This window comes from Podarcis erhardii, assembly GCF_964252035.2.
Source record: "Podarcis erhardii genome assembly, chromosome: 11".
In the NCBI taxonomy this organism is placed as follows: domain Eukaryota; kingdom Metazoa; phylum Chordata; class Lepidosauria; order Squamata; family Lacertidae; genus Podarcis; species Podarcis erhardii.
Genome location: NC_138501.1, coordinates 22,771,476 through 22,797,266, shown reverse-complemented (window position 1 = coordinate 22,797,266; position 25,791 = coordinate 22,771,476). Strand labels below are relative to the sequence as shown.

The 25,791-nt window shown below is 40.9% G+C and overlaps 1 protein-coding gene across 1 annotated transcript in view; it reads right to left on the bottom strand.

The window, feature by feature from the left end:
• Positions 1 to 8,342: 8,342 nt before the first annotated feature.
• Positions 8,343 to 25,791, bottom strand: part of SLCO4C1 (solute carrier organic anion transporter family member 4C1) — a 35,236-nt gene continuing 17,787 nt past the window's right edge. Inside the window, exons 4-13 of the mRNA XM_081880640.1 lie at positions 25,506 to 25,602; positions 24,893 to 25,014; positions 22,594 to 22,703; positions 21,642 to 21,786; positions 19,649 to 19,844; positions 17,310 to 17,466; positions 15,187 to 15,368; positions 12,095 to 12,159; positions 10,375 to 10,512; positions 8,343 to 8,623 (exon numbers count right to left, since the gene is read on the bottom strand). Coding sequence (XP_081736766.1) covers positions 8,499 to 8,623; positions 10,375 to 10,512; positions 12,095 to 12,159; positions 15,187 to 15,368; positions 17,310 to 17,466; positions 19,649 to 19,844; positions 21,642 to 21,786; positions 22,594 to 22,703; positions 24,893 to 25,014; positions 25,506 to 25,602 — 1,337 coding nt within the window. The 3' untranslated portion in view covers positions 8,343 to 8,498. The remainder of the gene's footprint in view (positions 8,624 to 10,374; positions 10,513 to 12,094; positions 12,160 to 15,186; positions 15,369 to 17,309; positions 17,467 to 19,648; positions 19,845 to 21,641; positions 21,787 to 22,593; positions 22,704 to 24,892; positions 25,015 to 25,505; positions 25,603 to 25,791) is intronic.

The following is a 25,791-nucleotide window of genomic DNA, read 5'->3' as shown; positions in this document are numbered from 1 at the left end:
CATCTGGGGGTTAGGGTTAGGGGGCGCAAATCCACGGGTTAGGGGTCGCAAATTACTTGCCTTGCCCGGGGTGCTGACAACCCACGCTACGCCACTGCTGTGGTGTGTCTGCTTTTAGAAATTGGTTTCCTTTTCCTGTTTCCTGCCAAAATCAGTGGGGTGGAGGTGAGCTAGAAAAAAGCAAAGCTGATTGTGCTCTGAAATCAATGCTGAAGGAAAAAGCAGGGAAAGCACCAAACAAATAAACAAATGCAATCAAAAGAACAGGCAAAGCTGCTAAATGGTACTGAAAAGCAAGTCTTTATCAAATAATAACAGCCCTTGTGAAACCATAAAATTCCCAGCACTTTTCAGCTGATGACAACCTTCCTCAGGGATGCAAGATGAAGGTTCTTCTATCAAAGGAACATCTCATTTCTTTTTCAATACCTGTTCTGAGGCTCTTCTTTTGCTTCCTCTGGAATATATCTGAAGCAAATGTTTTGATCAATTGTCCCAAAAGGTCAGTTGAACAATACAATCTCGTGAGCTACGCGATCATTGTGCATTATCAGCAGAAGTGATGGCAACTGTGAGTTGAGCTCAGCACTCCTCATGCTATACATGGAGAAAACTCCTAAGTACAGAATACAAAACACGATCAGGCAGAATTATGAAAAGGAATCCTGGAGATATGGTAAAGGAAACTGCATACTTGTACTTTGGGACTGAGGAATATGGGAAGGTAGAGCATATGGTAGAGCAGCCCAACCAAGGGCCAGCTCCTAAGTTTGGGGCAGCCCTTGGCAAAATGTCTTCCCTTGAGGACTTTCTGCTAGCCACAAACTTGGGTGGCTTTTAAAGAAGGTAATACAAACTCATAGAAGACAAGGCTACCAATGGCTAATAGCCACAAGAGATATGTCCTTCTTCCAGTTTTCTTGGAATCACAGGTGGGCAGAGTACTGATGCGCTCAGGCTCTGCATTTGGGCTTCCCATAGGCATCTGGTTAGCCACTGGTTAGCCACTGGTCCAATCTTTACTCAATTCCTCATGGATCTCTAGGACTTTAAGCAGGACCACATCCCCTAGAACCCCTGAAGCAGATTTGAGTGTGTGTGAAAGGAGGACAGGATGGAAAGTCCCATTGCATTTGCAGTAATCCTTGTACTAACAAGACGTTGAATTCACACTACGTTGAATACAACCTACCATGTCTACACAACACCCATAGAATCACAGTGATGTTGCATGCATCGAAATGGTGAGCGATGCTAAGAGAATATACACAACTCTAAGAACGTAACTGGCTAATTTTTGTGTAAGCTGAATGGAGCAGGCATTCAGTTGGGATCCAGTAAGGCCTGGAAGGTGGGAGAAAATTAAGAGTGACAAAAAACAATTTGGAGTACTGTGGTTGTCTATAAGCAGTGTCTCAGAATGACAGCAAGGAAATATCACTAACAAATTAGGGGCATGGCAGGAAAATGAGCAATAATTAGGCAAAATATATGATATTAACATAAATTCACATAACACAAACTTACAATGTGAACTCATCTGAATATTAGTTCTGTTTCTTCGGGGATGTCTCTGAAAGGTTGTGATCTGCTGAGGTGGTTGATTTCTGCTGCAATTCCTCCCAACTTTTAAACACTTCCCCAGGAATGGAGTTGAATCTGTGTGCAACCAACTTTGATATGTGCCCATGCTCTTAGAGCATAAAGAACTGACTTACAAAACATTTCAGATGAAGGTCACCCACTTTGACTAGACCGAAACACAATAGTAATGTCCTTTTCTTAATCTTCTTGAAGCCTTTCCTTCCAAGCATTACAGTTTCATCCCTCATTTCTTTTGTCTCATTTCACGTCTCCTCTTATGGCTGCTTTAATATGCTTATTCGCCAATATCTCACTTGAACAGCTCCAATTCACTTACTGTAGGTAATTAGCTCGGAGTTCCTGAGCCCCTGTCATCTGCACTGCGGGCTGCTCTAGCTTGCTGGATTTTTTAAAAAAAATCCTCCTTGGTTAGAAACAAAAAGAGACTCTGGATAGAGTAATGGGATTATGTGGCCTGATCTTTTTGTCAGTTCCTGTTCAGACTTAAGACTATGTCTTCTTTTCTTGTGTTTGTTGTATGCCTATAGGCATGGGAGCCAACTCCTAGGGACCAAGGTCCCTTCGGCTCCCCCAATAAAATATTTCAGGGGGCTAGACCCCCCAAAAGTTGATGGGCATTGTCATTCAAATGGTTTGTGTGTGCCATATCTTATGATAGATTATGTCCCGTCCCCAATATTTTTATTCAAGTTGGCACCCCTGCCTGTAGGCGAAGTGGAGATTTTAATCTAGTTAGTATATTTAAGTGCGGAGAATCAGTGGGTTCAGTAGCACAGAACAGGTTGAAAATTGTTTGGATGTGTATATGGGAGCAGACATTGTCCAGTCTTCCTTTATTGTACCTGGTCCTATCTCAAACCAAGTGAGACCACTGGTCCATTTAGATCAATATCACTATGCTAACTGGCAGTGGCCCTCTAGGATTTCAGCCTAGAATGCAAACCATGTGTAGCCATTCCTTTTCAAGTCCCATGGAGCCTTCTTCTCCTGCTTGCAAAGGTCCATCCAATGCTAAGGTCCATATTTCATCTACTGACACAGAGTATAGTCTTACTCACCAATGTCTCACATCTACTCTTCAACCATCCATCATCCATATTTACAACTTCCATTGCCTGCTATCTAGTTGGCTTCTTCCTTGCCTCCTGACAGAATCAGCCTCACTATTCCTTCTTTACCTTCTGTAGTTTCTGAGCTGAAAAAAGCACCCACAGGGCTGGAAATCCCATCCACCAGCTCCTCCATTCAAGATGACCACCTAGAGTCAATTTGTGATATGTTGATATGTGTGGGTGTCTTTATGAAACTAAAGGCCCTTGAAATAAAATATGTTCTATAAATGGAATTTGTGTGGGCTTTTTTTACTTTTTTAATTTACAGAAAAGGACATTGCTTTTGACAAAGCATACTACAGTCTCAAGAGGAATAGCATAAAAAATGTAAAGTCATGGTCACTGAATGTATAATGAGAAACAAATCATACTCAGAAGATACTGCAGAGGAGTGTTCATACCACTGGGATTACCAACTTGTACAATGTGGACTACCAGAGCCGTCTTTCGCATCAGGCTTAGTGGTGCATTGCGCCAGGGTGCCAGCCTCTCAGGGGCGCCCCAGTGAGTGGGGGAGCTGCGCGGCTTTGCTGGCGGCCTCCCCTTTCCCAGCACACCTGCCAGCTGTACCCTATCAACCATATGGCTGGCGGGTGTGCAGCTTGCCTCCCAAGCCTCTGCGGGAGGAGAGCAATCCCTGCAGAGGTTTAGGATGGAAGCTGCGCCCCACCAACTATATGGCTGGAAGGCGTGCAGCTTCCTTCCCAAGCCTCCGCGGGGATTGCTCTCCTGTAGTGGCATAGGGGAGAGTTGGATGGCATGGATGGCAGTACACAGCTTCGCCCCCCCCCACCCCCCCATCCGTGGTAATTTGGGGGTGCTGGGCAGATATTTGCACCCCGGCACCACATCTGCTACAGACGTCCTTGCAGACTACTTAAACTCAAATTAGAGGGCCAAAGTTCAAACGCATACACAAGTGGGGTTTAATTCCAAGAAGATTGCCACTCATTTCCAGTGAATCCACAACAATCTGTTAGAGGAGCTGCCCCAATATGTGTTCTTATCACCGTATGTGGTGTCCTCCAAAGGTGGAAACTTTTTGGACTGTGATCTTGTTAGAAGTGGAAGCCATTACAAAGCAAACCATAGTTATGCTACTGTTTGATGTAACATTATGGACATTGTTTGATGTGGGCAATGAAGGTCCATAGAGCAGAGGACTGATCAGCCACTTTTCAGTGGCAGCACAAGTAGCAATAGCTTTGACATGTAAAACACTAGGGGAAGTCTGTGCAGCTAGGTGGCACAGACAGGTGTGGACAAAGTAAACAGGTCAAAATATGGGTGTTTAATTTTATCATGCACAAAAATAATAAGAAACAAGGGTGACCAATACAATTATATATAAACCTTTGGACACCCTAATCGTAAGGCATTGTTACTTCTCTGATGTTCTTTCTGTTTAGGAGGGAAGTCATTATTAGAAAGATACCTTAACAAAAAAAAGTCAGACTAAAAAACCGAGTTAAGAAAATGCAGTGATCTAACTACAGCATAAACTTACAAATCCAACATTATTTGATTGTGCCTGCTGGAAGAGAAAGGTAAAACCATTAGTTTTTTCAGACAGAAATATTCTATGTGCTTTTATATGGAGAGAGAAATCATTTTCTGTCCAATATGAGTTACTACATGAGCTGTCAATACTCATAGCTCCATAGTTTAGTTTACTTTAACTGTGAAGTAAAAATATCTTAGGTTTGATTCTTTGCTTGTATTATGTGCTGTCAAATTTTCAGTAAATATTACAGTATATAAATATTTTAAAGACAATGCATATTATCTCTTCCCTATTGCATGTACAGGAAGATGTATAGGAAGAGTCAATGTCTCCAGTCCACCCTCCAAGTTTGACTTGTCATTTCCCCCATTAGAAGTCAATAATAATAATAATAATAATAATAATAATAATAATAATAATAATTGCTCCACCCTTTTAAATGGTGGTTGCATTTCACATGATAAAGGATTGAATCTGTTGCAGCTTCTTTACTCTGATCTTTAAAAAACCAAGCAAAGCCTAAAAACCTTATTCAGCTTCCGAGAGAGGTGGTGTTACGAGAAACAACAGCACCATCTGTTGGCGGAATAACGCTAAAAAGTTTGGTCCTCTTTTCTCATGGCCCAATATGAGCTACTTCTTCACACAACGCATGCTTTTCATAGATGTAAGCAAAAAGATGTTATATGCACTCATAAAACTGTGGAAGTGGCACTAGTGTGGTTGTTCCAGCAACATGACTCAAAACAGGTAAGTGAACCTAGAAGCTGGGAAATAGCCCTGACAGCAGCTTTAAATTCTTCTGGATTACAGGTTTTGCATAAGTCTTGCCTTGTATTTGGAATGCAACATTTGGTTTAAAACTTTTAAGCTAATAAGCAAATGCAACAACATTATTAAATCATTCAGAAAGAAAGCAGAGTCCACAACATTAATACATTTGAAATAAAACTTTATTTCAAGTCAAATATTTAAAAAGAATCTGTTTGAACAAAATAAAAATTGTAAGGCATTTACCTCTTGGTGTGATGCTCTAAAATAAATACTCTATCATTCAAAATATTATGTGAAACTGTTCAACACAACAGGAGTACAGTCTGTTCAGGATCCTTTGCATAGAGTTGTGTGATGTGCATATATGTACACACAAATACATTTATTGATACAACAAAATAGTGCAATTATCTGGCACTCAGTGGCAATATAAAAGAGCATTCTGTTAGCTTGCAAAGAGCAAAATCATAATGTCCACAGACCCTGAGCATACCTAACTCTGTTAGATGGTTTCCATTGGAAAATACTATTTGACACTAAAACCCCCAAAAAACAAATCTTGATAAGTTCTTCGCACTGTAATTGAAAGAGGATTTATATACAATCCTGCACCCAAATAGTCGTATGTATAGAAAGGTATCTGAAAGAGAGCACAGTGATTTCTGCAGGAAAATTACACATAAATGGGTCCAGGACCATAGCCCACTCACCAAAATTTAGAGAAATGTGTTTGCCAATGTTATGTAAGTAGCTCTGTGCAAGCAACTTCATTTTGTCTAAATGCAATAAAGTACTCCCCACAATTCACAAGGGGAAGCTGCAAAAAGCAATCTGACAGAACCAGATTGCTATGGAGGAAAATAAAATAAAATCTTTCCATTGTCTTGATCACCCACATTTTGGATTGTGGCTGAACTCTTTAAGGCATTTGGTTTAAGAAAAGTTCTGGCAGTCATAATAAGGCTAGCTTAAAATGCCAGAAAGTTAATTGGTTCCCCCCAACTATATCTTTCGAAATGCATTTTAATGCTTCTAAAATGACCAGCCCTTTGACATAATAATCCAACATACATATAAAACCAAAGGTGTTTTCTAACCCTATGGATGTATTTGCATTATAAAAAAAAAAGACACAAACAGTACGGTTGATAACTTTGTCCAGGTCACTGCAAGAAGAGATTGTGATTCACATTGCTTGTGAAACAAAATACTGAGACAAAACTTTTTTAAAATGTAGAACTGAAAAAGCTTGAAAAACAGAAAAAGTAAAGCATATTACTTGCTTGTGGTGCAGAGATCCTAACTTCTGCAGGCTTCTTTTTTTTGTGATCTGTTACAGAACCCTTTTACTGCCAATGATCCCAAGGACCACTTTTCTGATACCCTTATGAAAACAGACAAGCCATGTTGTGAATCACTGAAGCTGCACCATTCTCTCTGCTCCATACTTTCAAATGGCAATATTTTTATGACTGCTGGGGGCATAAGATGCTGTAAATGCATCCTAAATTACCCCTCCTCACCATTATTTTGGAATTAATGGAAAAACATGTGATAGAAAATAAGGTGGGAAATGATAACATCCCCATGTATCCTAGCATTTATGAAGACGTTTAAGATTCAACACACTCCATTTTATGGCACTAATATTGAGAACACATGAGAATGTTTAACTTGACGTTGGAATGACAAGAATCACAAATTAATGTTATGAATGTCTAAATATAGACATATTCTTTCTGCACTTCTCAGATACACTTCAGTGAAAGTTGTGTATCTGAGTGTTCAGACATACAAAAAATAATAATTCATCTGCGATTGCCACTATTCATATATGAATGGTGACATACACCTAATGGCACTGTAAGGTACATAAAAATGTGTAAGGTTATTGGTTTAACTAGTTTTCAGGTTTAAATAGTAGATAAAATATATATGATTCTCCTGACTAAAATTAGTCTGTTTATAAACAGGCATAGGACAAGGGTTCAAATAGTTACATCAAATGGGTTTGGAGACATGGCAGCAACCATTTTTCTTGAACATAAAGAGCTTAAAATAACCTTCTTGAATTGAGATTTTTTTTGAGTTAGTATTCCTATGGTTACACACACACACACACACACACACACACACACACTTAAACAATGGTACTGGGTCCTGCATGTGAAAATCTTTCTAGCAATTTCCTTGAATTCTTTTGTTGAGCCACACAAAGACAAAATGCCTCTGTTGTATAACATTCTATATGCTTTCATATATATAAAAGCATATATATAATTTCATATATATATGAACAACAGAGGCATTTGCCAGAGCATTTTTTCTTTATGTGGCTCAACAAAAGAATTCAAGGAAATCGCTAGAAAGATTTTCACATCTTGTAATTGTAACAATTTCTGTCAAGTCAAAGCCTACAAGTCAAAGAAAGCCTACAAAACAGGCACTCGGTTTTGTCAACCTGGCAAGCTATGTAAACAATCCACATTTATCCTTTGAGAGACAGAGGTGCAAATAAATGTAAAACACTTTGTATCTATGGTCAACTAGCCAACAGTATTGTTGCATAGTGTGCCTGGTTTGTAGAAAACATTACAAGAGCTTTAAACAAGTAAACTTAGCTCTTAGGTGGCTAATTTTCTGTAGTGCATCACAGTTCACTGACAGGCTCAGGAGTATAGGGGCAACTGCTGGGCTTGTGGAGATACCAACTGCATGAATAAGTGGGGTCTATGCATGTGGCTGTCATTATTTGCAAAACAACAGTAGTTACATGTATCCGCTATTTCATACAGAAAGTGCTTCTGTGGGGTTCAGCAGTGTCATAAATCTGCTGGTGGCACACAAGCTCCTAAAGCCAATTGCACATAGCTGCTGATGACTGGAAAGAAACAACATAAAATTTAAATATGCCTCTGATCTCTTTGACATAAGATTAAAACAAAGTGCTGTTTTATATTCTGCAACATTCTAGGAGATTGGATCCAGATTTGCCTTTTCTGTTTGCAGAAGAGATTCCAATCCAATGGTACCTCCCACTGGGGTTTATTTCTGGAGGCAATTTTTGACGGTTTCCTCTTTCCTCTGCAACCCCCAACCCCTCTTCCTCCCAGGCTGGTGCAAATTTGGGAGGTTGTCAGAGGAGGTTGAGGAAGGAATTGGGATATCAGTACATATTTCCTCTTCTCCCCATCTTCTCACCTAGCGGAAGAATACTCTTAATGGAATTGCATTTCTGGGAAGTCTGGATCCAACCTCATGGTATTTTTCCTGAATGAAACATTGTTTGAGATGACTGAAATAAACCTGACAGGCTGTGTTTATTTTATTTTTATTTTTTTAAAAAAAAAAAACCACTTGAAACAGTTGCTCAAGATGTGCTCCGGTGCTGGCATGATTCATATATAGCAGAGCCAGCTGCTTTGACACATTCTTAGAAAGCCATCGCTTCAGTCTTAGTTTTTGCGTGAGAGTTTCTATGAAAAATTTAGGGGTTTGCTGTGTTAAAGTTGTACAGAAGTCACTGCTTCTTCTTTCTTCTCTGAAGACTCCAGTTGCTCTGGTGGAGGGTTATATATGAAAACTGCTGTAACAGTAAAAATGATGGAGATGACTTTGGCAATGACGCCTGTGAAAGGGAAAGAAGGAAGATTTGCAGCATTTTAACAATTTCCCTTTTGCTAATTTAGCAATTAGTGATAGCTTTCGGTTTATTGTGTTGTAGATTTATTTCACACCTCTTTGGAGATATCAGCAACATAACCTATATTGAAGCTTTGATATTCCACACATTGATTGATTTATTGATAAGTTAAAAGGCAGCCAATTAAGATGCAGTCTACAATTGGCATTGGGCCAGCTGAGGGAGCTATAGAAAGAAGAAGAGTTTGGATTTGATATCCCGCTTTATCACTACCCAAAGGAGTCTCAAAGCAGCTAACATTCTCCTTTCCCTTCCTCCCCCACAACAAACACCCTGTGAGGTGAGTGAGGCTGAGAGACTTCAAAGAAGTGTGACTGGCCCAAGGTCACCCAGCAGCTGCATGTGGAGGAGTGGAGACTTGAATCCGGTTCACCAGATTAGGAGTCTACCGCTTTTAACCACTACACCACACTGGCTCTCAAGAAAGAGGCAGAAATAGTGCTCTGTGTAGAGGGAGGCCTGCCAGACTACCATGTGGAAGACTGCAAGGCCAGTGGCACATCATATGCCCGCGCTGCCCAGGGTGGGCACATTCCTGAGGGGCGCAGGGGTGCATTCCCGAGGGGCATAGAGGGTGCCCTCCAAGGCGTGGGATAGCCAGACGTGCACCCACCAATCCCGCTTCCTTCCTCTCTCCTTCCTGCTTGCCTGCCTCCTTCCCATCCTCTCCCCTGCCTGCCTGTCTCCTCCAGCCGGGAGCATGGGGCAACTGCACACCACCCACAACAGCCCGTGACTCCTGGCTGGAGGAGAGGGTGGGAAAGAGGCAGGCGAGCTGGAAGGGGAGAGGAAGGAACCAGCAAAGCAGCGCAGCAGCTCCCCCCGCCCCTTCCTCCAATAGCTCACGGTAGGGGTGGGAGTCCAAGTCGTGGTTGGGTGGAGCGCCGAATGTCACCCCTGCTTAGGAATGACACCCGGAGTGCCTCCCTGCACCCACCTTCCTCCGCCAATGTGCAAGGCTGAGGCTGTGTGACCATACCAACCAGGGCAGCTGATTGATTCCAACAGTGTGCCCACGAAGTGTGAGTCTCACCATTGGGTAGCCACCCGCCCCCATCTTGGTAAGCAGCAGTGACACCTCTGCTGGGAGGCTATTGCTGCAGCTCCACCTGACGAGGTGAGTCCTCCGTCCTGACAAGGGATGACTTCCAGTTTCCTCTTTCATGTCTGTTGTCAGCCATTTATGCATTCGTATGAAACCGACATCTGTCCATGTCTGTCACAATAACTTCCAGCAAGCATCAGGGCACGTTAGGTCGCCTCTCGCGAGCGATAAAAATCAGAAACTGCTGATCCTCAGACCAATGTACAGTGGTACCTCGGGTTACATACGCTTCAGGTTACAGACTCCACTAACCCAGAAATAGTACCTCGGGTTAAGAACTTTGCTTCAGGATGAGAACAGAAATCGAGCTCCAGCAGCGTGGTGGCAGCGGGAGGCCCCATTAGCTAAAGTGGGGCTTCAGGTTAAGAACAGTTTCAGGTTAAGAACGGACCTCCGGAACGAATTAAGTACATAACCAGAGGTACCACTGTATTCAGTTTGCTTAGCATACCAGACAAATGAGAAACAAAAGAGTTCATTCTAACTACAAGGTGCTCCCCCATTCTATATCCTCACTGGAATTGTTCAGACTCAGACTATTTGGAGCACAAGGCTTTGGAGAGATACTTACTTATGCCCACTAGCATATAGGCCATTCTGTGGTTGTTATAGGTCCAACATGATCCTTTACGTCCACACTTATCTATATCCCATAGCGTACAGGTACTGTCTATTGAAACACCAAAGAGGATTGGCCCAGGTATGCTGCCTGTAGAAAATGGAATGGTGAAAAACAACAACTGAAAATGCAAACTCAGATGCCGAAACCATGCTGTAAAATGGAGGTGGTGTACCAATAGTGGACTTCTATAACCAATAAAGAAGGCTCTTCAAGCATTCCAGAATAATATAAATATATTTTTGCCTTTAACAAAATGCAAGATTGCAAGACTTGAAGACGTAGTTTATATGTCTAAAACTATGGAAAATGGAAAACGTTAAAATATTTCATATTTTAAGACTCAAATTATGATCCAGGTCCTCCTGTTCTCAGTTACTTCTGCAATGTGCTCTCTCAAACAAGAACATTTCTCTGTGCATTCATGCCTCCAGATCATGCCCTCTGAATGTACAGACTAGCCAGTGCCACCATATTGTTGCTTTTCCTCCATCTTTAATAAGTTTTCACTTGATAAATCATCAAAATGGAAATGAAACATAGAGCCTGGCAAAGTTCTTAACACAAAACTATCAGACAAATTCGCAACTGTTGAAGCAAGGGAGGGCAAATCCCCACACACACCAATTTTCAGTGATGGGAGACACTCTGAGGGACCCAATCCACTGGTCAGATTTGGCTGATAAGCAGTAGTGGAGTACAGATGGAAAGCCCTGGGGAAAACCAGAAAAAATGGGGGGGCACTTTCCCCCCCGGGTTGTTGTTGTTGTTTTGCAAAGCTGTTTTCCCCCAGAAAAAATGGGGGGGGGGGAGTGTGTGGAATATTAAAATTATATCAAACTGTTTTTTCATTTTTTTGCAGAAAAAAACGGCTTTGGAAATAAAATGGGGGGGGGGTTTCCAGGTTTTTTCCAGGCCTTCCGATCTCTATATGGGAGATAAGGAGTCTGTTCCATGTCTCCAACCCTGCTCCAGAGCTACAACAGAGTAACAAAGTGTGCTGCAGAGCAAAACTCCATGAGTTACTATAAGGAATCAGGGAAATATGGCAAGATTGTACTGCTTGGAGCACTATATGTGGCAGTTTATATAAATGAGTTATGGGATGTAGAAGAATATTGCTTATTTAGAAATCAACAATATTCCAGAAGCCTATTCATTTACAAGTTATTTATTACTAAGTTTTGCTCAAAAGAGACGGTGGCTAGCAAAATAGAATTTAATGAAATCTAAAAATATTCAATGAAACGAGCCTTTCATGTGTATTTTAAATAAAAAATAAACACAAATCAGCAGCAATAAATTATCAGTAGTATCTCCTCCAGAGTCAATATCAACTTAAGAAAGATATGTTTTAAACTTCAGCCTGAATAGAGCTAATGATAGTGTACATCAGCCATGATCCAGTCACCTGTTACCTGCATTTGTACAGGTAACATCCTGATCCTTCCTTTTCCATAGTTACCGTATTATTTGCTCTATAGGACTCACTTTTTCCCTCCTAAAAAGTAAGGGGGAATGTGTGTGCGTCTTATGGAGCGAATGCAGGCTGCGCAGCTATCCCAGAAGGCAGAACAGCAAGAGGGATTGCTGTAACTATCACTTGTGATTCTTAGAACTGTGACCATTGTTCCTAGTTCCTACTTAAGTATAGAGGTTTTAGAAAACATACCCAAAATTCGTAGAAAGAGCATGTGAACCCCCATAGCAAATGATCGGTGCCTTTCTGGTACACACCTGTAAACCAAAGTTTGATTTATTGTTTAATATTGATTTATACAATCCTTCAGCAGAAATTATGAGGATGGTTGACAGTATAAAACATGCATAGCTATCTTAGAAAAATACAAATGTTAAAACAGCAGTGAGGGAGAGCACCAAAATTGGTATGAAAACCTCATCCAATTTTAAAATACATTAAGATTTGAAGTTTAAGGAAATGGCAGCAATGTAACTTTCAAATCTACTGCTTCTTCTGTTCATCTATATTTTCAAATCATGCTTCCATTTGTTACTTCTCATTTGGAAGTATGAAAACAGTTTTTGTTTTCATTCTGTAATTTTGTAGATACAATGCCTACTTAAGAAAAATGCAGTCTTTACGAATAAACAAGAGAGACAAGAAAAAACATGATAAACAAGAAAATCAAATTCAACAATATATCTGCAAATTGTTCCATGCTGGCGTCTAGTTTTTAAGGAAAGGAAAGGCAAAATTATTATGTGATTCTACAACATCAAAGAACAGTTTTTGCATCGTATGAGAGTTCCAAAACACACATACAGCAAGGGATACTGTTATCCACAAAGAAGATGTTGTTATGCAATACATTGCCTACAAAATATCTTAACTGTTTTAGCTATCCAGGCTGCTGGTGTGAATTCTGGAATAGGCAAAAAAATAGACACCATAAGCTCCAACCAATACTGATTCGTGTCCGGCCTGATATCAGCACCCAGAATCATTGGACAGCTGCCAGGGCTCTGGAAAACCCACAGTGCCTACCACTGGTGCCTAATTTGGGTTCCTGTTAAATAAATGTCCTTTTCCCAGTACTGGGCTATAGTGCAGGAAATTAAAATGTTAGCTTCCAGTAGAGACCAAATGTCTTCAAACTTGAGTCCTGTTGCTGCCCACGGATGAATAAATGAATAAACTGTGGGGGAGTCCTAGTTTAGGCAAGGATCCACCTATTTGCCAATGGCCCCTCAAACCTGGAAAAAAGCCCTGCTTAAGTATACATTTTACATTCAGGTTACTATAGATTATTATTATTATTATTATTATTATTATTATTATTATTATTACTACTAGGAATAGTCAGCCTCTCCATCCCTCTATACATTCAAGCACAGATGGACAAATCAGTCAACTTTCTGTTATCTCAGATTCTAATTTTTCCTATCTTAAATTTAACAGCAATTTGCATTGGAAAACAATTACAAAAATGTGTCAGCCTTTTAGTGCAAGTTTCTTTTAATATGTAATATACAGTTTTGAAAATATATGCATGTTTGCAAGCAATTTTCCTGAGTAAATGTATTTCACATGCTATGTCCACTAATATATGCATTTATATATGCCCTTCACAGCCGTACCTTGGTTCTCGGATATAATCTGTCCTGGGAGTCCATTCAACTTCTGAAAATGTTTGAAAATCAAGGCACGGCTTCCGATTGGTGGCAGGAGCTTCATCAATCGGAAGCCACAGCCACTCACTTCTGGGTTTGTGGCATTTGGGAGCCAAAACTTACCAAGGCATTCACAAACCAAGGTACGACTGTATGTGTATTTTTGGCTAGCTTGACTAGAGAACTGCATTGCAAAGTTTAGAAAATTGTGTATTTCAGGGGATGGCTGTATTTCAGTTCACACCTTGTTTCAGAAAGTATGGGTTTGGTAAGTTTGATTTTAAATGCAAACTGAATCAGATTTCTCCCCTATAAGATTCCCCCTACCCATATTCAGCTTGCTTGTGTTATTTAACTTACAGGCAGCTTTCAACTTAAATAGGGGTTATGTTCCAGAGATAACGCCTAAAGCCAAAATCAAATATAATCAGAACCCATTAGGTTTAATGGCAGGTAGAATACCAAAAGTCTTTTTTTCCCAGACACCCACTCCATTTCCACCCCATTTACCATGTGTGTGTGTGTGTGTGTGTGTGTGTGTGTGTAAAAGGTAAAGGTCCCCATGGAGACTATGGGGTTGTGGTGCTCATCTCACTTTCAGGCCGACAGTGACGGAAAACAGAGCGCACGGAAACACCATTTACCTTCCCGCCACAGTGGTACCTATTTATCTACTTGCACTTGGCACACTTTCAAACGGCTAAGTTGGCAGGAGCTGGCAAAGAGCAACGGGAGCTCACTCCATTGTGGGGATTCGAACTGCCAACCTTCTGATCAGCAAGCCCAAGAGGCTTAGACCACAGCGCCACCCGTGTCCCTGTTAACATATATATATATATATATATATATATATATATATATATACACACACACACACACACATACATATATATATATATATATATATATTCATAAATCTAAATCCAAATAAGTTGTGTGTTACCTGTACTTCATCATCTATAGACATCAACCATACTGCTAGTTATATTCATAAACAATTTTACAGATGACCACTCCACTAAAACACACATTAGTCACGTAATGTATGACACTTCCTCCCTCTTAACATCATTTAAAAGGAAGTTAAATAAAGTTACAACATAGTCAATATCCTTCACCTCTACCCAGAATATCTCTGGATTGTATCCAAAGTTAGTCATGCTCAGAGTAGACTTATTAGCACTGAGTAGCACTTTGTGCAAATGGAAGTAATTCCACTTACACAACAGGATAACCCCCCCCCCACAATGTTCTGGGGGGTTTCCCCAATGTTTCAGAATGGGTTTGTGGAGAATAGGAAGCACACATGAGGAGGAGAGCAGGGAAAGTCCCACTGGACCAGCAGAAGTCATTCTGTTCACACATTTATTCAGCTAAACACTGCCCATTGAAATGAATGGGCATGTCTAACTTAGCTGTGTTGATTCCAATGTGTCTACTCTGAGTATAACTTAGTTGGATGTAACCCTCTGTTCCTTTCTGAATTGTGCTAGAGAAGGAGGACAGAGAGGGGTAAAAAGAATGAGTGGTATTTATTTATTTATTTATTTATTTATTTATTTAAAAAAAAAATAGAGAGGAAATTTATAGCATTTTGCAGTGATCAGTAAGTAGGATAGAAACAAAATTTACCTTAGAATGGCCACTGTTGTTGGTGTCACTGCCATGAACGTAAAAACAATAGTGAAGAAGAAGAAGCCAAGGAACAGAGCCAGGGATGAACAGTTTGATGCACATTTCCCAGGGGTAGCCCCATAGATGATATTCTCAATGGTAGATTTGGGATTCACAACACAGTCACAGTTGGTGAAGATCTATAAACAGTACATATATACAAATATGAGCACAACAAATGAAGTAATCACTGTTTCCAATATTAGCAATACTGAACAACAAAGTGATTAACAAATTACAGCAGAAACAGAGAAGGTGTTTCTTTGGAACTGCCTTCATTTCAACAGGAAAGGGAGGACCATGAAGTCGACCCACACCTTCTGCAATGTGCCTGGAGAACTACCCTGGACATAGGGCTGGTGGAGGAGGAAATCAGGCTTATAACCTAAGAATGCCCGTGTAAGGAAGCTCACAGGAAGGAAAGTTCCCGGGTCTCCAGGATCCCTCCATGCCCAACCCAACATTGTTCAAGATGGCTTCTCACTCTTTAGGGGGTGGGGACATAGCTAGCAGTAGGGGAGATGAGGGGGGTGGCAAACTTTCCTTCTACAAACTTCCTTAAGCTAACTTGCCTTATGATCCAAGTAATGCAGTGGTACTTAGGGTTACGAGCAGTCTTGCTTACGAATGCTTCAGGTTATGAACTCCACAAACCCGGAAGTAGGTGTCTCGGGTTGCGAATTTTGCCCCAGGGTACAAATGCAATCTGCTTCCAGGGCCATGGGAGGCCTATGTAGGGAATGTGTGCCTCAGGTTAAGAACGCTTCGGGTTAAGACCGGACTTCCAGAACGAATTAAGTTTGTAACCCGAGGTACCACTGTAATGAGAACTATCTTGCTGTGTGGAGGAGCAGATCCCTGCTTTAGTTGAAAACTATCACCATAGTGACAAACATGAGGCATGGAGAAGCATGCATGAGCGAACTAGCCCCACATCCCATCCTGCTATGCCATCATATGAAAATATTTTATGTAGGGATGAGCATGGAAGAATCAAGATCTATCTGAACTGAAGAGTTCAGATTACCAGACCAACCCCCAAAACATGCTTTAATAAATTTGTCTTGAGAAAATAACTTCTCTTGTATGCTATTCATACAAGTGTTGTACAAATGCTAATAATGATTAAGAAAATTAATGAATTAATATGCATTTGAAAAGGACACGTTTACTAAATACAGTGATACCTCGGGTTACAAACACCTTGGGTTACAAACACTTCGGGTTACAGACTCTGCTAACCCGGAAGTAGTACCTTGGGTTAAGAACTTTACCTCAGGATGAGAACAGAAATCGTGCAGCGGCGGGAGGCCCCATCAGCTAAAGTGGTACCACAGGTTAAGAACGGTTTCAGGTTAAGAACAAACCTCCGGAACGAATTACGTTCGTAACCAGGGGTACCACTGTAAGCACTTTTAGCACCCAGAACTCAGAGGCAGACCAGTGGGCCGAATTTTGCCTGAGAAGCTGTTTTCGACAACCACACTCACCTGCACCACACAAATGTCATATGTGGCATGAGGTGTGGGGTAGGCAAAGGCATGGCTGCAGTGGAACAACTGGAAACTTAAAGTATGCTCCTGATTGTACCTTGGAAAGCAGGGCTCGCTTAGCAGCACCAGTCAGCTGACTGGTGTTGATAGTGCATATTCAAAGTCGCTCAGTGTAGCATCCAATCAGCTGATCTGCAGTGACAGTGAGCCCCACTGAAGTTTTTCACTTGCAAATGTGGTTTGAATGCAGACTATGCCTCCAAATAGTCTTTAACCAGTGTTATCAGCTGATCAGCAGCTACGAGTCCCTTTGAATATGTGTCTTCATTGCCTATCAGCTGACAGTGCACCTTCAAAGGGGCTCATTCTTAGTTCCCTATCAGAGCAAGCCCCTTTGAAGCTGTCAGGTGTTATCAGGTGACTGGCAGATTTGTCAGGTGATTGGCAGATGGCATCAGGTGACTGACAGGTCTGTCCTGCAGGGGATGGGGAAAATTAGGATCCTGCCTGCCAGCCAAATTCATTTTGCCACCCTTTAGACCTAAGGTAAATTCTGCATTGTCAACCCACGATATAAAATAGCAATACCTTTGAACCGTCTTGAATAGTAACAGCAGAGGTACATCCTGCATAACATGCAGAAAAATACTGGACTCCATCTGTGCCACAGACTGGTAAATAGTTTGAACGCAAGCATCTACAGTGGGAGTTGCAAGGCGCAGTTAAGTTTGATAATGTGCCTGTCCTGAAACAGAGAGATAAAAGTCAAATGAGCTAAGCATATGCAGCTTTTTGGTATCTCCTAAGAACATATTCTGAACAATTAAAGAGTAAGAACATAAGATCTCTACAGGATCAGACCAAAATCTAATCTAGTCTTGCCTTGTGTTTCCCACTGTGGCCAGCCAAGTGCTGTCAGGAATCCTGCACGCAGACATGATATTTATCAAAATATTTATATGCCTGGTTTCAAACAAATATCATAGCGGTTTCCGAAAGTTAAACCTAAAATCATACGACAAAAACCATGCAAGCAGTTTTAAAATCTGAAACAAAGGAAAGATGTAAGTTCTTTTAAAATGAGATATACCAGAGAATGAACCTGGATGTTCTCCAAACAAAGATGGTGGGCCTTTCACTCCAAACCCTCTGAGGATTTAAAAAGCATAGAGGACAAGGTGGGACCTTGTGGGATTACACAGCACATAGTATGGAGATGAAGTCCCCCTATGATACTTATTTATTTACAATTTTATCTAGCAAATTTATAAACTGCTTGCTCAAAAAAAGAGAAAAAAATCTCCAAATGGTGCACAGGTCAAATTATATATAAAACTAGCTACATTGGATTTTTGTTCTCATAGCAGTCTTCTTCTTTGGCGATCACTCGTAGCCGAGTAAGATTGTCTTCCATAAACACGGTTTTAACAATGAGTCCGTAAGTGACTGTGAAGGCCAATTCTGTATCCCACACGTCCTTCCACAGTGGGGACATAGGTTTCCGGGAGGGAATTGATCACAGTGTGGATTTGCCAAGTGTGCCCTTCCTCTTAGCATGTTTCTCCCTTGCGTCCTGAGTTCAAGTGTCTACAAAGCCCATGACACCTTTGGTAAAGGCTGTTCTCCAACTGGTGTGCTTGCAGGCAAGTGTTTCCCAATTGTTGGTGTTCATACTACATTTTTTTTAGATTTGCCTTGAGACAGTCTTTAAACCTCTTTTGTTGACCACCAGCATTACGCTTTGCATTTTTAAGTTCAGAATAGAGTAGTTGCTTTGGAAGATGATAATCAGGCACCCACACAATATGTCCAGTCCAACAAAGTTGATGTTGAAGAATCATTGCTTCAACACTGGCAATCTTTGCTTCTTCCAGTACACTAGTATTAGTTCACCTGTCTTCCCAAGCGATGTGTAAATTTTTTCATAGACACCATTGACGGAATCTTTCAAGGAGCTGGAGAAGGCATTTATAAGTGGTCTATGTTTCACAAGCATACAGTTAGGTTGGTAGTACAATAGCTTTATAAACAAGCATTTTGGTTTCCCTTCAAATGTCCTGGTCCTCAAACACTCTGCACTTCAATCGGAAGAAAGCCGCACTCACAGAGCTCAGGCAATGCTGGATTTCGGCATCAATGTTGGCCCTTATGTAAAGATAACTGCCCAATTAGAAGTGATGGACATTTTCTAACATTACACCATTGAGTTGGATTTGTGATGCTGCAGAGGGGTTATTTTGTACTTGTTGGTGCAGCACTTTGGTTGTTTGGATGTTGAGCGATAGGCCAAACTTTTTGTAAACTTCTGTAAATATATTTAAGATGGTTTGGAGGTCATCCTCTGAGAATTGTCATCAGTATAAATAGAAAGGATTGTAAACTTTTCCAATGTGCAGTAACAGCGGCGAGAATATTACTGGCCCAGAACTGGAAACAGGAACAAGTACCAACACTAGAGGAGTGGAGAATGAAGCTGATGGACTATGCAGAACTTGATAAATTGACAGGGAAGATCAGATATCTACGAGATCAAAAGTTTATCGAGGACTGGGGAAAGTTGGTGGAGTATTGGGAAGGTATAAGTGATAATGAAATAATGTTGGTGGCATTTAAAGAAGCTCTGTAAAAGCCTAAGAAATATTGCAAAAAAGAAAAACAGGTATCAAAGGGTATACTAAAAGGCAATAGCAAATTCAAGAAATGTGTAATTAAAAAATTTAATTTGGATTATTATCAGAGAGGCTGAAGGAAGTCCAAAAGTGAAAAATTTGTTAAAGTTGTAATGTGATGTGATATGTATTTTTTATGATGAAAATTAATAAAAATTATTAAAAAGAGAGAGAGAGAATTGTCATCAGTAGTATACACTCATAGAAGTACACACAGTCAGACCCATCTCATTGTTATTCTTTTGAACAAATACTTACCCATTATAATCTTCTGAGACACCCGCAAATGGCGTATTCCCACATATAGCAATTAAAAAGACCATATTGAATCCAAGCGCCACTGAACAAGTAAGGACGATGAACTTGAGTATGCTTTTGCAATTTAGTTTGAGCTTGGAAACTAAGATACCACTTATGATTTGGCCTATTGCTGCTCCTGGGACCAACACAAGTCCTGCGGGGAAACAAGGTGACAACAGAGATTGAATTCACATTTATTGTTAATAATAGCAGAAAATATAAAACAGTGAACATATAGAAATGGTACATGCACATAAAACTTTCACAGACAGAAGCAAAAGTGGGTTATAATGCTAATCCTACCCCAACATGGCGCACAGATACCAATATCAAGGATGCAGGACTCGTGAAGTGCATCATGCTGAGGCAAGGCTAGGTCCCATTTCCCTTTCTACCCATGAAAGACCTACATGACTATCACACACAAAAAGGGCTTAAGAATATATTGAATGTTAAATAATATCTAAACAACAGTTAAATCAGTTTATTTATTATAATATTTATATTCCACCTTTTCCTTCAAGGAACTCAAGTTGTGTGCATGATCTTCCCTCCTCCCCATATTGTCACAGCAACCCTGTGGGGTTAGACTGAGAGGCAGAAGGTCACCAAATGAGTTTCACAGTTGAGTGGGGATTTGAGCCTGTGTCTCTCCTAGGTCCTAGTTCAGCACTCTAACAACTGCACCACCCTAGCTTGCCACTCCAAACTCCATCTTACCACATGCTTCAAATCATTTTGATTTTGTACCCATGTGGCTTGCCAGTCAACTTTTGCTGCGCATCACAGGGCCAGTGAACCTAACTGCACTGTTATGCATGAATCTAATGCTACACACAAAGAGCCAAAGGTTATATATCTTTGATCTCAACTGCACTTTCTCTTCTGGCCAGCATGCTCTCTCAGTGCCAAACCACATGTTACGCTAAGTAGACTCCCTTTTTTAAAAACATGCCAACTCAAGCTGTGTCCCCAGTAAAGCCTCTTTATGGTACAGCCTCATCCTAAGAGCCACACAAACATATTCTGGAAATGTCTCTTCACATTTGGGGCACGGGACAGAATTGTGGTCACACACATGGAAAGTAGGAAAAAGATGACTTCTTAAAAGTTGCTGCTACTACCAATTTGTTACCACCCTATGGTTCAGAAAAACCTTCCCACACCAGCACAAAAAGATGGTATTACCCCTTTCCAATTCACTGTTTCTGTGTGGGGAAGCAAATCTGAGGAGGACATTTTTTCCTCAGTTTAGAAATATCTGAAATAACCACCTAGTCAAGACCAGTGTCTGACATACCCAGGGCTAATGCAGAAGCAATTAAATAAAGATCTAGCCAAGAGGAGTTTCATACTGCTTAAGAATATAATAACATTCTTCCCTGATCAGGCCAAAGGCTGTCAAAGTCTAGCATCTTGTTTTCCAGGTGGCCATGCCCAGGGGATCCTGTAAGCATTCTTCCCAATAGTGATTCCCAGCAATCAACATTCAGAAATACTATATCTGACATAGAGGTATAAACAGTCATTGTGGCTAGTTTCCCTGATTCCTCTCAAAGGGATCAGTGTGCAGGCCAAGAGACGTCAGCTCAGTTCCTAGCTGATTCTTACATCCCCCTGCAACATTTCTCCAATGAAAATAGGGACATCCTATGCAGGAAAAGCAGGACCTTTGGGGGTCAAATCAGAAACTGGGATGGCTTCTGTAATTCCAGGACTGTTCCTAGAAAATAGGGACACTTGGAGGGTATGTTCTTAGCCATGCACTAGGAAAACATACTTGCACAGAAATAAGCCTCACAGGGTTCAGTGGGCCATATTCCCCAGTAAACCTGTTTAGAACTGCAGACTTTGTATTACTAATCCAGTTTTACTCTGCTCTTGTTATTAAATTCAAGCAGTAAACAGGTTAAGAGCATATTCTGTAAAATAGATAAGAGAAATACATTACCCCCTAAGGTGGCTGAATAGCTAGATGTATATCCAAACTGGTTTTCTATAAATTTGGGCAAGAAAGTTGCAAAGCCAGTGGCAACACAGGCTTCCATTGAGGCGGCGAATACAAGACACATCAGCACTGGGTTCCTCAGAAGCAACTAGAAAAAAAGGGGGAGGAATTATTTTGTGACTTCTGACATTTTCTTATATTTTGGCAATTAACAAGTTTGATACTGCAAATATTGGAACTGATATGGATTTTTGTCACAAAACTATTATTAGGAATGGATGGGTAAGTCTAATTCTGGTTTGCAGCACTTTTGTAACGTGTTCATTTTTAAAAGTCAGTTCTGTCTCCTTCTTACATTATTTGGGGAGGGATTAAAAATAGTGTCACTTTGAGATGGTCTAAGCCTGGGATGCCACTGGCCTAAACGCAGGCTTCCCTTCTGTTGCAAATGGCAGTTTCCAAGCAGGGATTTCTGTTCGGACCATGGCAGGGAGAGAATGGTTAAACTCTCAGCTTGCAACCCCCCTGAAGCTACTATTTTACATTTTTCAAACTGTGCATGTTAATTGCATTCATGTCGTGTGTAACCTGGGCTTAGGGGAAGAGGTGGACACAAAACAATTCTGAGAGATAATAATCAGTGACTGTGCATTGACAAGCAGATTTACTTGTGGGTGTTGTTGCTTTTAAAAAAAGTATGTGTTGATAAACTGTATTATTCCTAGTTAAAGCATTGCTTTGGGGTTATAATTCTGTTTTTTACTTTGTCCCATTTACCAAAAGTTATGAATTAAATAACGTGATCAGATAGCCAATCATACCTAGCACCCAACCAGAAAGGAAACATGACAAGAGGGTCATGTTGTCTATGGAAGTGTTATTAGCACTTCAAGCACACAGATAGGCAATGACATGAATCTGAGGAAACTGTTCTAGATTCCTTGCTTATAATTACCCAGAGTGTCAGCAAAAAGTCTCTGAGACTCCTCCCACCATATTCAGACTGAATGTCAGCTCCACCATGATGTGCTTCAGAAATCTTTTCAGCTCGTATTTTGTGCGTACCTGAGGCGGTGGGGGAGAAAACTCATCAAGCATATATATATATATATATATATATATATATATATATATGGTAACAGAAAGGCATGATTAACAGCTGTACCTGGCACTAGAGAACAGAAATCACAAGGAAATAAGCTGCTGTTTTTAATGTTTGACAAATTAACTTCACAAAGCTCCATATCTGGGACCATTTGGAGTCAGCCAATTTGCTTGGATGGGTGCATGTGTGTATGTGATTCCTTTGTGAACTGGAGTCTGTTTCCCTCGTCCCCCATGCTGTTGAACATGTGCTGTTAAGTATAAACAGTTACAAGGAGTCTGACACTCTTATCCATCTCCGATGTGAAAAACTCGGCACATTTAATTTCTTTTTCAACATCTCTAATTGACTCACACAAGCCTTCCTTCCTGACAACTGTGGCTGATAGGGATTGGCTTATATTCGGTCTGGTTTGTTTATTTAAAAAGCACAGCCAGGACATTTAAAAGACAGCTCTGCTTTTTAAAAGAAGAAAAGAAGAAAATCTCTTGCGGGCCAAGTCACAAAGCCATCCCCACCCCCCGCCTGTCGGCAATGAGATAACCTGTGGCAGAACAGGCTCGGGCAGACAACCTATTGGGTTGAAAATGGCCACAACTTTATGGATTACAGGTGTAGGTGGATCATTGGCTCAGGCATTGGCTGTATATCTATTTCAGCCTCCTGTGGGAGGGCTGAAACCGCTGCAGGGTCGTTCCAAGGTTATGGCCTCCCCAAGATGCTAATCTACGGAGGTGGCCATCCTAAGGCCACTGCTGGAAGCTTTATGGCCCATCTGCCCCACACTTGGCTTCTGGACAGAGATTTCCACCAAGCCCTTCTACCCTGAATTTGCCGCTGCATCAGAACTGGGTGATGCATCACTTCATCCAAGTTTGAGGGCGAGGATTCCACCCATGCTTGAAAAAAGAAAAAAGAAAATCTCTATGCGTCAGAGGGACCTTCCACAGTGGCCTAGCCAGGAAACTGGGCAAAGCATCACAACCTTGGATCAAAATAGGAAAAGCCAGTTCTGTGCTGCATTGGGGGACCACTGCCTCATTCTGCTAAGTGGTGCCCTGGACTTCTGCCCCAAAGTCCCACCCTGTCAGCATAACTGCAGGGATTCACGAGGGGACTTGGTATTTTGTCTGAAAGACATAAGCTTGTGGCCATTTTCTGAGATACGTTAGAGTAAGATGACAGTTTTCCTGCAAACAAGGTCTTGGGGTCCACCTGGCCAAAATCATTATAGCCCAGGTGTTTGAGAAAAGTTTCTTCCTTTATACCTTTTTACCTTTCTAAAGGTAAAATCTGATTCCTAAAACAGATTCAGTTTTATAGTTCATCTGCACCTGGCCTCCACACCTTCTTAGGCAATGTGCAAGGAAGAGCTGTTTCTCTCATAATTATGGGTTTTTAAAATTATAAGACATCCAAGTGATTTCTAAATATTGGGCATTCTAGCTACCAGGAACTAAAAATGCTAGACTGTGGCAGTTCTTGATTGTTTTACACATGCATACAAATATATGAATGAATCCAAATCCCCAACGGATGATTAAAGTAGAGCAGTACAGGTAAACTACATAGAAGTCTCAGATTTATATCTGTCTCTATCAAAAAATGAAAAATGGTGGCTTCATGATTCTGTTAGAATCCCTGCTTTCATATGTGAGTGCGTGTGCATGCTGCTTTCAATACTTCAGTAATATTACTTGTCAGATAAGCCTAGGGGAAAGCAACATAGCATGAGCTAGCACAACGGGACTTCTTTGTCGTCCTCTCCACCTTCAGCCCACAAAGGATTGCCACATCTACTCTGGAGGATAAGGGAATATTCTGGAGCAGATTTGAGGGGGCAAGGCATTGGAAGGCAGAAGGAAAAACCCGTTGCACTAGTGGAATTTGTCATGTGCAAGTGGACAGACGTAACTGTGATCTCTCCATTGATTACTACGAGGGCTAAAACAACTAACGCAAATGATTCTCAAGCACCTCACAAAATCTAGGTCACCATAAAACAGGAACACTGAAGCCATGTTTAGGCCAAGGCAGCTTATATATTCCAAGCCCTTTTCATACTAGAACCTTAGAGCTTCCAACTAGATATTCGAGGCCCTAACCACTCAGGATGGCACTTCTCTCCTGCTTCAGAAAATGTGTTTACCTGGCAATTGCTTTGGGAAATATGAAAACGGTGCTACCAAAAGGCACGTAGAGAAACTGCATGCAACAAACGCTACCCACCAAGCTCCAACCCAACGTGGATCTTCTGGAGTGATATCATGTCTAGAAAGATAGTAATTTAGCAAACACAGTTTTAATACAGACATGATTAGCTGAGTCACTTTCCAGTACATTCTGCCAGGCTATTCTGCAAGATAAATTATACACCTCTTGCTTATTCATCACATACTGAGCCCTTTATGATCCAACGCAATAACAATTATATAAACAATGGTACTGCTGCCTTACCAGCTGGGAAAATTACTGTCTTTTACAGTTCTGGTTCACTAACTAAGTTTTATTTTTCTACTTCATTGATCAAAAGCAAATAAACAGTAAGTTAACTAAAGAAAATGCCTCTTAACTCTGTGGTTGTTCTGACATCCTAATGCAAGTTGCCCCAAGCCCAGTTCCACATCCAGTGGGTATATTTTTTATCTGTTTGGCATAAGGCTAACATGCAAAGTTTAGTAACATTGTTGTTGAGGGGGGTAATGGAGTTCTAGGGTAACACTATGGAAGTAAAAGGAAAGAAGAAGAAGAAACCTCCTTGCCTCGGGTGACGATGGAAATCAACATAAATGTTAAGCAGCTGTCCTCCTAATACATAACCGATAGCTGGACCCATCAATGACATGGCATAACCAATTCCTGCAGAGTAGAAATATAAGATAATAGTTTGCATTGCAAGGATCCCAAATGCATTTAGCCCAGATGCCAAAACAGGTTGATCACTTTTAGATTCCACAGAAGCCCACTGAAAGCATGGAGGGTAAATATGCAGGAGGCTGGAGCTGATCCCAGGGGCGAGCCCCACATATATTCAACTTATTTCTTTTT